This window comes from Delphinapterus leucas, chromosome 4 (assembly GCF_059928025.1).
Source record: "Delphinapterus leucas isolate spDelLeu-1000000601 "Yukka" chromosome 4, BTC_Dleu_Yukka2, whole genome shotgun sequence".
NCBI lineage: Eukaryota > Metazoa > Chordata > Mammalia > Artiodactyla > Monodontidae > Delphinapterus > Delphinapterus leucas.
The window spans coordinates 79,373,077-79,388,883 of NC_143132.1; the positions used below are offsets into that span (position 1 = coordinate 79,373,077).

Sequence of the window (15,807 nt, forward strand, 5' to 3'; positions counted from 1 at the left end):
GATTACTTCGGATCTAGGTCAAGTTCAGACACTGAAGAAGGTGATACAAATAGGATTGTGACGGGTGACAGAAGGGTGTGAGGTGGCATGTTAAGAAAGAACAAACAGTTGAGCAAAAAGCTGCAGAGGATCGGAGATGACGCCACGGTCCCTAGAGAACCAGCTGGACAGTGGGAGAACCTCACAGAGTACAGTGACAAGGATGGGGCATCTCCATGCAGGAAGAGTCAGCCAAGGGGACAACTCACCGGCATTCACAGCACTCGTGGTGAATCTGACCCCTCGTGGAGGGGTCTGAAGTGCAACCATTACCTGCTTCTCTCCTCCCTCTCACATACGCCAACACAATATAGGACCTGCCCCATCCTGCCCCTCGGGTGTGCATCGACTGTCATACCCACTAGACTTCCTCACACCTCTGCCTCCTTCTCTGTAAGAAACCGTGTCTTTATTCCCTTCACATTAGAGGGGAGTCCACTGTTTGGCATCATTTTTGGACACATGTCCAATGGCAAGGGGGAGGGACGACTGGGTGGTAGACACATTTCTACAAGACAGTGGGATGGGGATGGAGGACACAGCAGTAGAAGAGCACTGAGCTATGAATGAAGAGATGAGGGTTCTAGTTTTAGCTCTGGCCCGAACTCACTGTATAACCATAGTCATATAACCCCTAAGAGATCTCAATCTTTACTCCCCAAAGAAGAGCTGCCTAGATGGTTACTTGATGCTTTTTAACCTTTGACAGTCTATACACTATGATAACCACACCACAAATTCTTGAGCTACCTTGTTCCAACACAACATTGTACTACAAATCACTTTTTATTATATTGAACTCTCCCATTTGGGGCACCCACCTCTGCAATCCTTCACTCACCTTCACCGCCAGGTTGCTTGTATGGGTTGTACTTCGGCTTTGGAGCAACGACTGGGGCAAACTTCTTCGGTGGTTGTTGTGTGGACACTGAAATGCTGGGGGTCCCAAAGGAATGGGTGGTCTCCATCCGTGCAGACACATGGCCAAGGGGCTCAGCAGAGCTTTTGGGTGGCAGCCAAGATGGGTGAGACATTGTTGAATCTGGAATTAAAAAGAAACAAACAACAGTTGTTTTTAAAGAAACACAAAAATGAAGGCAATATACTTCACTTCATTATTACTTCTTCTTAATCCATACTTAATAAAATCTTGAAAAAGGACTCTGAGAAGGAGAGAAGGAAGGAAGGAAGGAAGGGAGGGAGGGAGGGAGGGAGGGAGGGAGGGGAGAGGGAGGGGGAGGGAGGGAGGGAGGGAGGGTGGGGGGAGGGGGAGGGAGGGAGGAAGGTAGGGTGGGGGAGGGAGGGGGAGGGAGGGGAGGGAGGGGGAGGAGGGAGGGAGGGGAGGGAGGGGGAGGAGGGAGGGAGGGAGGGGAGGGGAGGGAGGGGGAGGGAGGGGGAGGGAGGGGGTAGGGAAGGAAGGAAGGGAGGAAGGAAGGGAGGGAGGAAGGAAGGGAGGGAGGAAGGGAGGGGGAGGGAGGGGAGGGAGGGGAGGGAGGGGAAGGGAGGGAGGGAGGGAGGGAGGAAGGAAGGAAGGAAGGAAGGAAGGGAGGGAGGGAGGGAGGGAGGGAGGGAGGAAGGAAGGAAGGAAGGAAGGGAGGAAGGGAGGGAGGGAGGGAGGGAGGGAGGGAGGGAGGGGAGGGGAGGGAGGGGGAGGGAGGGGAGGGAGGGAGGGGAGGGGAGGGAGGGGGAGGGAGGGGGGAGAGAAGGAAGGAAGGGAGGAAGGAAGGGAGGGAGGAAGGAAGGGAGGGAGGAAGGAAGGGAGGGAGGAAGGGAGGGGGAGGGAGGAAGGGAGGGAGGGGAGGGGAGGGAGGGAGGGAGGGAGGAAGGGAGGGGGAGGGAGGGGAGGGGAGGGAGGGGGAGGGAGGGGAGGGAGGGAGGGGAGGGGAGGGAGGGGGAGGGAGGGGAGGGAAGGAGGGGAGGGGAGGGAGGGAGGGGAGGGGAGGGAGGGGGAGGGAGGGGGGAGGGAAGGAAGGAAGGGAGGAAGGAAGGGAGGGAGGAAGGAAGGGAGGGAGGAAGGGAGGGGGAGGGAGGGGAGGGAGGGGACGGGAGGGAGGGAGGGAGGGAGGGAAGGAAGGAAGGGAGGGAGGGAGGGAGGGAGGGAGGGAGGAAGGAAGGAAGGGAGGGAGGGAGGGAGGGAGGGAGGGAGGGAGGAAGGAAGGAAGGAAGGGAGGGAGGGGGGAGGGAGGGAGGGAGGGAGGGGAGGAGAGGAAAAAAAGTAGGAGAGTTATGAAAAACTTGCCTTAACTGGAGGAGGAGAAAAATTGAACACTCCCCTCAACCAATCTGGAATTCCTCTCTTCCAACAGTTACCTATTTTAGTGCCTAGGACTCTTCAGGAAATAGACATGAGTAAGAAATGGTCCCTAACCTTAAGAAGTTTCTATGGTAGGAGAATCTTATACTAGCAAGGTTGGAAAAAAGCTTCAATTTTATTAATAATCTATTAAAATGATTACCACATCAATTAAATGGTGGTAAGTTACCTAAATGAGGTGATATTATCTAAATGAGGTAAAAAAAAATAAAGTGTTGCTGGAATGTAGAAAAAGATAAGATCACTTCTTGCAGGGAGCAGAACTAAGACCTCATTAATGAGGCAACCTTCAGACTGGGCCTTGAGTGCTGAGTAGAGGTCGGGCCCCAACAAAGGAGGCAACCTTGCATGAGCAGAAAAGCACACAGTACTTCAATTTAGCGTGGCTGTGGGGGAATAAGGAAAAGTAGCTAGCAAAAGAACTAAAAATGTGGGATGGAACCAAAGCACTGACAGCTTTGCATGCAAGCTTGAGGAGTCTGAATTTATTCTGCAGGCATTAAGGAACCCCCAAAGGTTTATTCTTGAAACAAGGGTATGACTAATGCATGGCAGGACATTTAAAATGATCCCTCTGGCAGAAGCAGTACTGCTCCCCACCAAGGGGCACTTGGAAATTGCAAGGAGGGACATTGCCACAATGCCTAGGACAATTACTGGTACTTAGTAGCCAGGGGCTAAAATATTCAACCCCTATAATGCACAGGGCGGCCCCGTATAACACCCATCAGGAACTCTGCTGAGCGGATACCATACAGGACCTCTATGAAGAACTCAGCTAGGAAGGGGATACACCAGCCAGTCCAGGGGCTATCCTACTCGGATTAAAAGATACTCTGTGAGGAAAGAAGAACGATGTCTTGGTGTCAGGGTAAGCCAACCAACCCTACAGGCAGCCTGCAGGCTGGGGCCAAGCCTCACAGACTGCCACTGAGGAGGGCTCTCCAAGTCTGATTGCAAGAGCTCTCCAGCGCGGGGAGGCCCGGAAGGCTCCCTCACCCTCTCCCAGCCCCAAATCCATCCCATAATTTATTAATTGGACTGAATTAATTGAGAGGCCTCCATAATTACCTCCAGATGTCTCTAACAACAAAGAAAACTGGAAATGCAGGAAAAAATAAAGGCCTCAGCACGTGGCATGGCCAGGGAGAGATGGGGTGGAGGGGGAGAGATGGGGCCCAGCGTGGCCTGGGTAGCATTACACCACGCCAGGAGGGGTGACATGACCCTGAGCAGCCCCGTTGCCCTTATCCGCTGTCCCAGGTTCCCCTGCTCCGTGTCCTTAACTCACAGAGTTTCATGACAACCAATGAGATGACAACATTAAAGTGGTTTTTTTTGTTGTTTTTGGGGGGGGTTTTTTGCGGTACGCGGGCCTCTCACTGCTGTGGCCTCTCCCGTTGCAGAGCACAGGCTCCGGATGCGCAGGCTCAGCAGCCATGGCTCACGGGCCCAGCCGCTCCACGGCACGTGGGATCTTCCCGGACCGGGGCACAAACCCGCATCCCCTGCATCGGCAGGTGGACTCTCAACCACTGCGCCACCAGGGAAGCCCTATTAAAGTGTTTTATATACTGTCAAGTGCTAAGCAAAATGAAGGGAGGAAAATTGTTGGAGGTGTAGGTCTCTCAATCAAAGAGGATGACGTGAAGCAATGAGGAAGCCTCTAAATTAGGAATCAGGAGGGTTCTGTTACTTAAGCCAGTGGGGACACTGGCTTTTCACTCTGGTTGCAGGGCCTTATTTTCCTCCCCTGCATCTTGTACACATGCTAATGTACACAGGCACTTGGTAAATTGTAGGTTCCTTGGAAGAGCGGGGATATTTTATACATCCCTAAACCACCATTAAGGCCCAGCACAAAACCAATACAGAAAAACAACTGTGAATCTGGTTTACTCCTGGTTCTTAAAACTGGCTGCACATTTAGAAGTCTTGGAGATTTTTTTTTTTTAGATACCAAAACCAAGCTCATCTTTCAGGGTTGAGAAACATTAATTTTGGTTTTGTTTGTTTAATTGAGCCTCAGTTTTCTACTAAAAGGGAATAAAGTGTCTGTTCTACTCTCAACAAGACCAAAGTGAGTATAAGTGGGGAACAAGTAAGATAAAATAAAGATTTGAACATTTTAACGTGCCCTGCACATTTGTAGTATAAATTTTATTTGTGGATTTTTTAAAAAATGGGTTAATATTATCCTTGCAAATTTTCTATAAATCTCAAGTTATTCCAAAATAGAAACTTTCAAAATGGGTTAATATAGGATACAGTGATTTCTAAAGCAAAGAGGCACATTTCCAGAGCAATCACACGTTGCCAATTGACTGTAGAATCCTGGCCTTTTCAGAAATTCTGCAGATATAAAGGAACAGGAAACTTCTGGGAGAATATGAAAAATGAAAATGTAAGCATCCATGTGCAAACCATGGACCCCACCATATTTTCCGTTATCCCCAGCACCATATATCACCCTTCCACTGTACTCTCCATGGAGGCAACCCCAGTGACACCTCCAGTGAGTGCCAGGGTCTGGCCAAGTACCTGTCTGCATAAGACCTGAACAGCATTTTCTCAAACCTTTCTTCTATGTTACCCATGGCCCAGTGACACCACTCCCAGGATTTATAATGAAATTTAATGACCCTGAAGACTTGCTCATGCTGTGTCCACCATCTATAATGCCGTTACTTTCTACCAAGTACACCCCCCCACTTTTGTTATCTTGACCAAGCTGAAGTGTCTCTGATGCTGTGAACGTTTCCCTAGCTCCCTGCAGAAAGAGTAACTCAATTCCCAGCCTCTTGTTTCATACTAATAACAGTCCACATGTAAGCTATTGAATCACCTGCCTATCTACCCCAACAAGCTGGAAGTTCCTAAGTGATCTCACTATACCAGCACGATGCCTGGCCAGGAAGCCCTTAGAAAAATGTCTTATGCATGAATGGGTGAATGAATAAATGCTCATCTCCTTGGTTACTCCTCCCTTTCTAGAATCTGCATCTCCCTTCTTAGCATCCACTGATGGAATCATCTCTTTTTTCCCTCCCTTAATTTAGAGATGTAATGAATTGTGTTGATAGATTTCTAGATATTGAACCATCTTTGCAGTCCTGGAAAAAAATCCTACGCGGTCACAGTTGTCATGTTTTGGTATATTGATGAATTAAATATTCTACTTTATATAGAATTTCTGTACATACAATGCTAAGTAAGATCATTCTGTAGTGTTCTCTACTTGTTTTACTCATTATTAGGTTTTGATATGGGGGTTCTGCATCCTCTTCTACTGTTTGGATTAGTTTACTGATAAGATTGGAACTATCTGATCTTTAAAGGTTTATCAGAATTCAGTGTAAAGCCATCTAGATATGAAACTTTCTTTAATAATAGAGCTTAATCATATTTCCAAGAACTTCTACAATAATTGTAGCAGTTGTATACTTCTTTTGAGGTCATTTTTCAGCATTTATATTCTGCTGGAAATTCATCCATTTCCTCTAGGTTTTATCTCTGCTCCCCTTCACCCAAGCTACCTCTCGATTAAAAATGATGTCTCATGTACTATGTATCATTTAGATCTGAGCATCACTTCCTACTAGTCCTTGAAGACATAATTCACATTCTCCGTCCTCCAGTTCAAGCTATGTCCCCTTTCACTACATTTCCACAGCACCTGGGATACTGCCGTCACCACTCCCATCACATGTCACTCTGGCTCTCTGCTTGCCTGTATCACAAACTAAACTCTTCAATCCTTGAGAGCAGAAGTAATTATCATGCTCCAACCTCACGGCCTAATACATAATAGGCACTCAATAAAAATGTCTGTTAATTTAATAAATGAATAAATTTATTTGCCAAGTCCTAGAGCTCCAGATAAAGCAAAGTCTCATCCTGTACTCGGATGGTTCAGATTATCATCCTGTTTTCAAGGAGTTTAAAGCCTACCTGAGGAAGATATATTTTTATATGTGAAAAGAGAAAATGGGCAACACAAAGTATACAAAAACAAAAAAAAACCAACTGGGGTATGTAACAGGATCTAGCACAGGGGTACTTTGAAAGCTAGGGGGCCCTGAAAGACAAAGGGATAAGCAAAAGGACAATGCCTGAAAATTCTGTGAACTGAAGGAAGAGGCAAGGCATTTCTTTGAGAAGGCAGCAGCCCAGCTGAACTGAAATGAGGGACTTAGAGTATTTGGGGGAAAGATTTGGAAGGTTAAAATGAGCCTTGCTCATTTAAAGGTCTTATACAGAGAAATAAAAAGCTAGAACTTTTATCTTTGAAAAGGAATCTAACAGGAGTGAAAATTCTATGTAAGAAAAACTAAACTATGCAAAATGGACCCAAGGAAGGAGATAAATACAATAGTATAGACATAGAGTCCCTATGACCCCAGTTCTAGTCTCAGCTTTGCCAGTGTGACCTTTAACAAGAGAGGATGCTCATTTGCAGAATGAATGTCTGTAAAGTCCCAATCAGCTCTAATATTCTAGAGTGCTTTCCTTCTCTGAAATCTTAATTACAGCCCTTCATTTTGATAAATGGGTTTGAGAAAACCTCACAAGTTTAGTGAACAGACGAACTAGAACATTTCCCTGGGGTTTCTCAGCTTCTCAGAAAGAGACCCATGGTAAACAGAGAGATAAGCACTGGTGAGAGCTGGTTTTGCCGGACCAAAACTTACCCTGCTCTTACTTCCTCTGGTTCTCGACTGGTTTCACTCTACGCATATAATCATCATGAAAGCAAGAAGTGAAAGGGAAGATCTACACAGAGGCTCTGAAAATACACAAACACCACCAGAAGAGAGGAGAGCAACAGAAGTGGCCCTCCTCTAAGCAAGATGCCTACTGCTGATGGGAGTTAAAAAGCTGGGGCTTCCTAAGCACGGGTCTTTCAGGAACTGTCATCAAATGCAAAGCAATTAAGAAGAACCTAAGAGGTTTCACTAATTGCCGCTCTGTCGCTCTTGTCTTCTCCTCCTACCTGTTCAGTGGGTACTAGAAAGCTACAGACCGACAATAAATAGCAAGTGTTTATTGAGGACTTACTATATGCCAAGCAATTTTCTACTGGCCACATAATCATTCTGACTATTACATGAGGTAGGGTTATCTTTCTCCATATTTAGCAGACCAAGAAAGTAAGGCTCTTAAGAGTTAAACAACTTGCTCAAGGATACACAGCTAAGGAAGAGCAAAGCTGAAGCTAGGACACAAGTCTTGGACCCAAAAGCCATGGTCTTGACCATGGTACTATATGTCTATTTGGAGGAAAAAGAAAACACCATAATCCAAAGAAAGTCATCACTTAGAAACAGGAGATTTTGCTTTCACATCCATCCCTAGCTCCTACATCCTACCTGCCATAATGTCTTCTCTATTTTGTTCCATCAAACCTAACCATCATGAGCCCCAGGATCACAAACTGATGAAGCCAAAAGTCTAGCCAAACTGATTAGACACAAGAAAACACAAACAACTGAAAAAGGCCATGTGACGTCCAAGACCCTTCCTCTATGGGTGCGAAAACCTAGGGCTACAGGTAAGGTGCCGTTTAATACTAAAAATGGCTACCAAGCCTCTCTAAAGATCGCATGTGAATGACAAGTCACTGTCATCCACAAAAATAGAATGAACTACTGTTTGCTCAAGTTTTGCTTCTTTTCTAAAATCAATAACAAGGGAGTTCCCTGGCGGTCGAGTGGTTAAGACTCTGCGTTCCCACGGCGGGGGTATGGGTTTGATCCCTGGTCAGGGAACTAAGATCACGTATGCTGCATGGCGCAGCCGGAAAAAAAAAAAAAAAAAGGCTTACAATCGATAGTACTCTTCTTTAAACATTTACATAGCTCACCAAACTTTAAAAACAACCGAGCCCCGCTGTATAGTATTATCTAACACCAAGTGCTATAAGCTTAAAGAAGTGTTTTTCAAAACTGCACACTAGACTCATCTGGGAATCTTTATGTATGTATTCTGATTCAAGGGTTGGGAATAATTGACTTAACTTAGACTGTTTATTTTAATCTTTAAATTATGTTGCATTAGTCCCTAAATCTCCCTTGGCAATTAACCCAAGCAAGGCCTGGCTCTTGGTCAATGTTTGCTGAATAAATGAACGACACTGAAGGAAGAGACAGGTATGCACAACGCTATTTTATTGGTAGAAGAAGAGAGGCTGAGGGGCTTTGTGACTTAGACATCAGAAGTAGTTGACAGCCGATTGAGTTTAGGATTCGTGTCCCTTAGCAACATTTTCTCCACTTAAACAAGCAATTAAGATTTAAATAACACTGTCCTATACCTTTGGAGATTTTTCATGATCTTCCCTCTTTGTATAAAAGTCAGTGCCTTCCTAGAGTTTCAAAACTGCTTTCTTAAGGGGCTGTTAAAATGGTACACTGTGCTTGCCTCCCTAGACTACAGCTAATGATCCTTTTCTACATCTTGGTCCGCAGCTGCAAGATGCCCGATCTTCTGAATTCAGACCCAGCTCCCAGTCTCAGCTCTGCCATGAGCTCATAGTGCAACCTTTGCTCTCTCTGGGGTCACAGTGACCTCCTCTGAAAATGATGGGACTCGATGATTAGATGAATGCTAATGACAACTCTGCACAAACGCATGAGTCTAGGGAAGATCCTGACTGTAGAACTAGCCAGAGACACGTAAAGGTCAGCCGTGGAGATTCCAAATCATCCATAATTCTCCTCCTAGGTCATCAGTGAGGAAACACCTCTTTGTTCTTTTTCTGTCACCCGTTTCCCTGTCTCTTCAATCCTCCCCACTGTGGGAGGGAACCTTAGAATGATCTCAGAGATTACCAAGGTGTCAATCGAGATTTATTATGCACAAGTAAATAAGTACTTCAGGCAAACCTTTTCCAAACGGTGTAGGTAAGTCCCTACCAGTGTAATTACGAAGCAGGTATGCTGTGGCATGTGACGGAAGCATGGGAAGACAACGTTAAATAACAAGGCAGGCTGAAAATTACACACAATTGTTAGTTGAATAGCAAACGTAATCACTCTTCCTCTGATGAGAGCTGGAAGGGCAAAGAGGATCTGCCGAGGGCTGAAAATGTCAATGCGTTTGCTCCACTTCTCTTTACAGGCAACTCTGGCCCCCCGCTAGCTAAGTGCCCCACTCCCTGCATGGACAGCTGCCATTACTCGGAAGGGGTGACGAGAGAACAACTCTACAGAAATGCCAAACATTTATATAGACTATCTGACAGACAGATGGAAATACTGGAAAAAACACTGGACTGAGATGCGGAGGACTTGGGTGGATTTCCAGCTCAGCCACTAACTGGCTCTATGACTTTAGTCCCTTGACCTCTTTGAACCTCAGTGTGTCTCCCTATCTGTAAACCGAAGATGAGATGCCTGCTACCATTCCTTCCAACCCTCATGTTCCATGACCCCCCCCCGCCACAAGTCTGCCAGCTGAGCGAGCTGAGGTTTCTCACAAATCCGTCTTCACTCCTATGAGTGCCCTTGACTGGGGGTGGTAGAGTGAGGGAAGGCAGACCAGGAATCAACAGGCTAAATGCCAACCTGCCTTGCAGAGTTAGTACGAATACAGATCGATGCTAAAGGCGCAATCCCTATGACTGGCAACACAGCTGGGCAAGAAAAACACAACTACACTTGCAGGTGCCAGTAAACTGAGAAGTAGAAAGAGGGAGAAGCATCAGTCCGTTCAAGTAAACGTGTGTCTCTGATAAAGAAGCGAGGCGGAATAGAGACATAATCCACATTGTACTGTCACTTCAGATTCAGAATATCACACGGAAAAGGAACAAGTGACCCTGACAGGGAAAAAACAGCACTGGAAGACCAGGCCTCTCAGAAGATGGTAAAGGAGAGAATGGAACCAAACCAATTACTACCTCATGGGCTTTTATTTGCCGCAACTGGGTGACAACAGCCAGGACAGGCTGTTCAATGGCTAAGAAGTCACAGGGAGTTGCACCTGGGTTCAACCCAGTTGTTCTGCTTCCGGAAGGTGTTTGTGGTGGAAAAGTTTCACTAAACAAGTGAGAAACTCTTGCTTATTCTTGGATAATAACTAGAAAGAGTGGGTAAAAGGCACTGAAATAGACATAGGATTAAAGAATTTCTCTTCCAAAAGAGTCAGCACCCACGCCATTGGAGATCAGCACTAAAGTCATGAGACCCCAACTTTGCACTCTAGGTCACCTTTAATGACAATGGTTCTACTTGGCTAAGTGAACAAGCAAATATGTACCCTGTCTGGACCTCAAATTCTCCAGCTCTGATCAGCTCAGTGCTTTGTGACCACCTAGAGGGGTGGGATAGGGAGGGTGGGAGGGAGACGCAAGAGGGAGGGGATATGGGGATACATGTATATGTATGGCTGATTCACTTTGTTATACAGCAGAAACTAACACACCATTGTAAAGCAACTATACTCCAATGAAGATGTTTAAAAAAAAAAAAATTCTCCAGCTCTAAAATAACGAGCATTAAGAAGATGATCTCCAACATGCTACGTTCTGCAATGGTATGGCTAGTCTGGGGAGTGTGCTGTGCTTATTTTTTAAATGTACTCTTAAGGAGCTTTCTCTTAAGTCTCTGATTCTAGCAGACTTTTCTGTACAAGGCCAAGAAAAGGGTGCAAATACCTTGAGCCCTTTGAGTTCAGTAAGTCTACTTCTAAAAGTGGAAATCTGGATTTACAAAGATGAGATTCTGAGTGCCTGATTCAGAAGGGTTTAAAATTCTGGTTTATACCCTGCCCCTCCACCAGGATGAAAAAGTGACCATGGGAAAAATCACCAACAGCATCTCTAACAAGGCCTAGCAATCTCTTTGGTGGTATCTGGCTGGAATCCTCTCATTCCAAACCCACTGCCAAGTGGGTAGGTCCACAAGTTAATGGCCACTCACTGTCTGCTTTCCCCTGACAGCTTGTTCAAACCTGTATTAAAATACATGAACACCGTGTTTTAGCTACCTGTTTACAAGTCCATTGTACCCATTAGACAGATCAGTGACTATTACTAGCGCTTGAGGGATGTTTTCATTGATTTTAATTTTTTAAATAATTTTTTTGTTCTTCTTTATTACAAATTCACTTTGATAGCCCAATAAAACTATATTGAATAAGAGAAAAAACCCTCTATTTTAGATATATCTTGAAAAGTAGAAACATTTCACTTTGTCTTCAATGACTATAAACCCTCTATTGACAAATCTCAGGCCATATTTACGTGACACTACTATATGTAACACTGTGAAGCAATGTTTGCTCAGACCATATAACCTGCCAAGAGTAATCACAGCAACAAGACACAGAGTTAACTGTTACCCTCCAGCCTTCTAAACATTATATTGCTCACAAAACTGTCACCTGTCAACTGTGCTGTTTGTATCCTAATGTCTCATTACCGGTTGTAAACTAGTTCAGAGCTTTTGCATACAGTTTGGATGCTATAATTTGAATTAACATTATTGAATTTGGATAATATGATTATTACAAGTTAAAGTTTCCAAATTAATCTTTCTTTCTCTAATACTTAATTTTCATCTTAAATTTCTGTTAAACCCCAAATCTACTTCATTCTAAGGTTAAAATGTAAGGATATTGCTAAATTAAATTAAAATGCCCAGTCACTGGAAAAATAAAGGGGGAGGAAGAAGAGGCACAACTTTTCGTCCTTCAAGGATCATAAGATACAGCTTTAAAGAAGAAAGAGACTCAATGCATTAAATGCTCTGAAATTAAAATTTCCATTTAACACCAATCCAAGAGCCTGGAGAAATTTCTCAGTATTTGAAATGGTATGAAAAACAGGCAGGCTTCTCATTAGAATGTGTTATAAATTCAAATTATGGAAGAGAGGCTAGTTTTCCAATTTCACGTTTAATAGCAAAACAATTGAAACCATTTTCAACTGGTGACCTTTTTCTTAAGTCACGTTGGAAGCTGCTCCACTTTTATTTCAAGATTTTGAAACAGAGACAAAATCTGTAAGAGCATCGACCAATAGCCGCTGAGTAAAAACGAGCCAGGCTGTTTCGGATCAGTTTCAGAATGACATGCGTGGATGTTATTCCCTTTCAAATTTCTTTCGATGAGAGTGCTGATGTTATGCCTTCTGCATTTTTATTAATTACTGACCACCATGCAAAAAAGGCAATGCCATGTGTGAAGAATGTACTAAATTGGCTAATATTCTGGGGAAATAAAACACACACATACACATGCACTTTAGACATAGGTAAGGCAGCAGCTAACGACTTACGAATATAGAAGTTTTGATATCCAAGAAGCATGAAATTGTTAATGAAGTTATTTCTTCTAATATGGAGCTGAAGTTGAAACTTAATCACCCTCTGTGAGTGTGTTTGTCCAAATCAATGACAAGGAACCTATGACCTCACAAGGCAGCCCCTTCCATGGCAGGAAAGTTATAACTGCTAGAAAGTTATGTGAGGCTGAAAACTATTCCTCTAAGAACCACCGATCAGTCCTGCTTTTACTTGGAATCACAAGCCCTCTTATACATGGAAGCCCTCCAGATACTTAAAATATATATATGTTTTTAGTTTCGTACGTAACTTTTTCTGTGTCCCAAGTTTAAAAAGTCCCATTCTGGGCTTCCCTGGTGGCGCAGTGGTTGAGAGTCCACCTGCCGATGCAGGGGACACGGGTTCATGCCCCGGTCCGGGAACATCCCACATGCCACGGAGCGGCTGGGCCCGTGAGCCATGGCCACTGAGCCTGCGCGTCCAGAGCCTGTGCTCCGCAACGGGAGAGGCCACAACAGTGAGAGGTCCGCGTACCGAAAAAAAAAAAAAAAATCCCATTCTTCCCTTTTTTTTCCAACTAGCCTTATAGCTTTAGAACAATAACATAAAATTTTAAATCTCAAACCAGTAGTTTTCAAACTTTTCTTTGGCAAAAAATTGTTTCTTCATGCCAAATCTTTAAGAAAATCCCAAGAATAAAATAGACAAATGGATAAAAGAGTTCCTCGGATTTATTTAAATCTTCGTCCTTCGGCAGAATACACTTCACTTGTGGGGGAAGTATAAAACGTATTACTTCCTTAGCCTCCAATGAGAACTATGCTATGAGCCAGGTTGAAAACCCTCTGCTCTAAAATCTTACAGTGATTGTAAGGAAATAAAGAACACAGACGGTATCTTCCTATATTTTCCTAGTGCCTAATACAGAACCTGTCCCATCATCAGTGCTTAGCATGGGATTAGTATATAAAAGAGAAGGGAAACTTAAAGATTTGGGACCATAAAGAGTTAAACTCTGCTTCTGAATCATGTCAGTTCACATTTCAAGCACTGTTCTCCACGATTCCTTATACTTAGGGTGACTATACATCCAATTTATGCCTACTGTTTCACTGTAATTATTAACAGTGTCCCTTTTCACTCTCAGAAGTGTCCCCATTTAGACAATACCTTATATATAGTCACTTTACTTATAACAGCAATAATGAGGTTTTGGTCACTGAGTCCAAGAGAATTCTGAATATGATAGGGTCCTCTCCCAAAGGCTCCATATGGCCAAAGACCTTCCAACTTTGAGTCTATTACTGCAACTGCTAAGAGGGCAGAGCAATTAGCAGTGAGAAGGTCTTGGGGGCTTCCCTGCTCCAGAAGCACGTGCTTCCCAGTAAGGATGGAAGAAGGTACCAGAATGATTGCGCAGGAGTAGAAAAACACAGGATACAGGAGAAATCAAGAAGAAGCTAGTATCAACTACCCTACTCACTCAGCCTCTTTCTCCTGAAGTAAAGAATATCACCTTTTCCAAGAAAATCAGATTATTTACTTCAATTACATCTTTACCACCTGCCCACTCCTGTCCCCATGACCATCAATATTACCAGTGATTTTATGTCTACTGTTTCAAGTAGAAGGACAATTTGGAACAGGAAAAATTAGGGAGTGGGCAAGAAACAGAAATAAAATGTGTCCAAATGTATTCACTAGGGTACAAGAGTAAAGATGGAGGGGATTACTTATAAATGTTTTACATTTTTAAATAGGGGTTGGGGGAAAGTTAAGGGAAACGAAGTCAAAAGAATTCAATGCCGGCCCATAGGCTATATGTCAGTTTGATTTATTTTAAATAAACTATTTTATATTGATTTCCCTTGGAAATTCAAAATGTATATTCCACAGGGGCGGGGGAAGAGGCGAAGCACTCAAAGTGGAAAGTTGACAACCCCTGCCAAAGACGGAACTCCCCCCAGACATGGTAAGCACTGTCGTATCATAAAATCGCATGTCTCCTTGTAGTACCTTCCAAGATGTTTGAAACCAAAACAGTTTAGAATACTCTCCCAGCTCAGGATCTTCCCTCCTTATGGCAGTTTTTCTGATAAATAGGAATTCCCCTTAGGGATTCCCTAAAGTAAAACTCTTGCCTTCCCTTCTGTTATATAATTAATTACACTGACAAATAGAGATCTAATGGAACATAATTGTTAATCCATCCTCAGTTTAATATCAACTACACACAGAGCCTTACAGAAGCCATGCCCAAAATGTGACAACAACAACCCTTACTGTGTTGGAAATGGTGGATGAGCACTCAACCTTGCCATATTGCAGAGGCTGTCTGGCAGGGTAGGGTTTGATTGCAAAAGAGATTTTGCCAAAATATGTGTACCAGCTTGAGACTTGGAAGATAAAAGTAAGATGGAAGCCGCGCTCTGCCACTTTGGCTCGCTGTCTGCTGGAAACACGGTCATGGAGACAGAGGGTTTTTCTGCATCCACATTCCAACATTCAGTCTTCAGCCCTGTGGTTGTCAAGAAGCAGCTGCGGCAGAGAGAGCAGCTGGACTCCAGGTTTTGGGGTCCAGTTACTACCTTCCCGATCGTGGCTTCTTAATCTCTGGTTCACAAGTAATGTGCCGTGTTCCTGACCACAGCAGCTCCATGGTAGCCTCATGAATCTCTGCTGTCCCCCACACAGTAATTTTATGTGGTTCTGAGATTTACTATTGGAAGCTCAGCCTATAGCCTGCTCTATACAATCCTTCCAATGATTTTGAAGCACCTAACACCCTGAATTAAAGCCTTTCTGCTTCAAATATCTAGAGTGGTTTGTTTCCCAGAGTAAACCCTAACTGAACCCCACCTCCATACCCTCAAAATTCCATTTGCCAATAGACAGCAATGATATTTTATCAACAAGAGACAGGTTCAAATCACTCACTGTGCGAAGAAATCTTGAGTGCCTAGGCAAAGCCCTCTGATTTTCACTAGGGAGCAGAGCCATGCCCAGGGCAGACACAGTGCCAGCCCTCTCAGAGCTCAGAGACTGGTAAGAAGAGACACGGGGGGAAGTATGAAGCGACATGCAACAAGCCAGCAGAGAACCTAATCTAACTCCAGCAACCTAGCCTCCATTTTATCACTAACTGGCCACGTTTTCAAATCAAGGGGG

General features: G+C 44.2%; 1 protein-coding gene across 2 annotated transcripts in view; it reads right to left on the reverse strand.

Annotated features, from left to right (window-relative positions):
• LPP (LIM domain containing preferred translocation partner in lipoma) overlaps window positions 1-15,807 on the reverse strand; it is a 698,095-nt gene that overhangs the window by 461,887 nt on the left and 220,401 nt on the right. For both annotated transcript variants that reach the window (XM_022569708.3, XM_022569736.3), the window contains exon 4: window positions 881-1,081. In XM_022569708.3, the coding sequence (XP_022425416.2) occupies window positions 881-1,073 (193 nt within the window). In that variant the 5' untranslated portion in view covers window positions 1,074-1,081. The remainder of the gene's footprint in view (window positions 1-880; window positions 1,082-15,807) is intronic.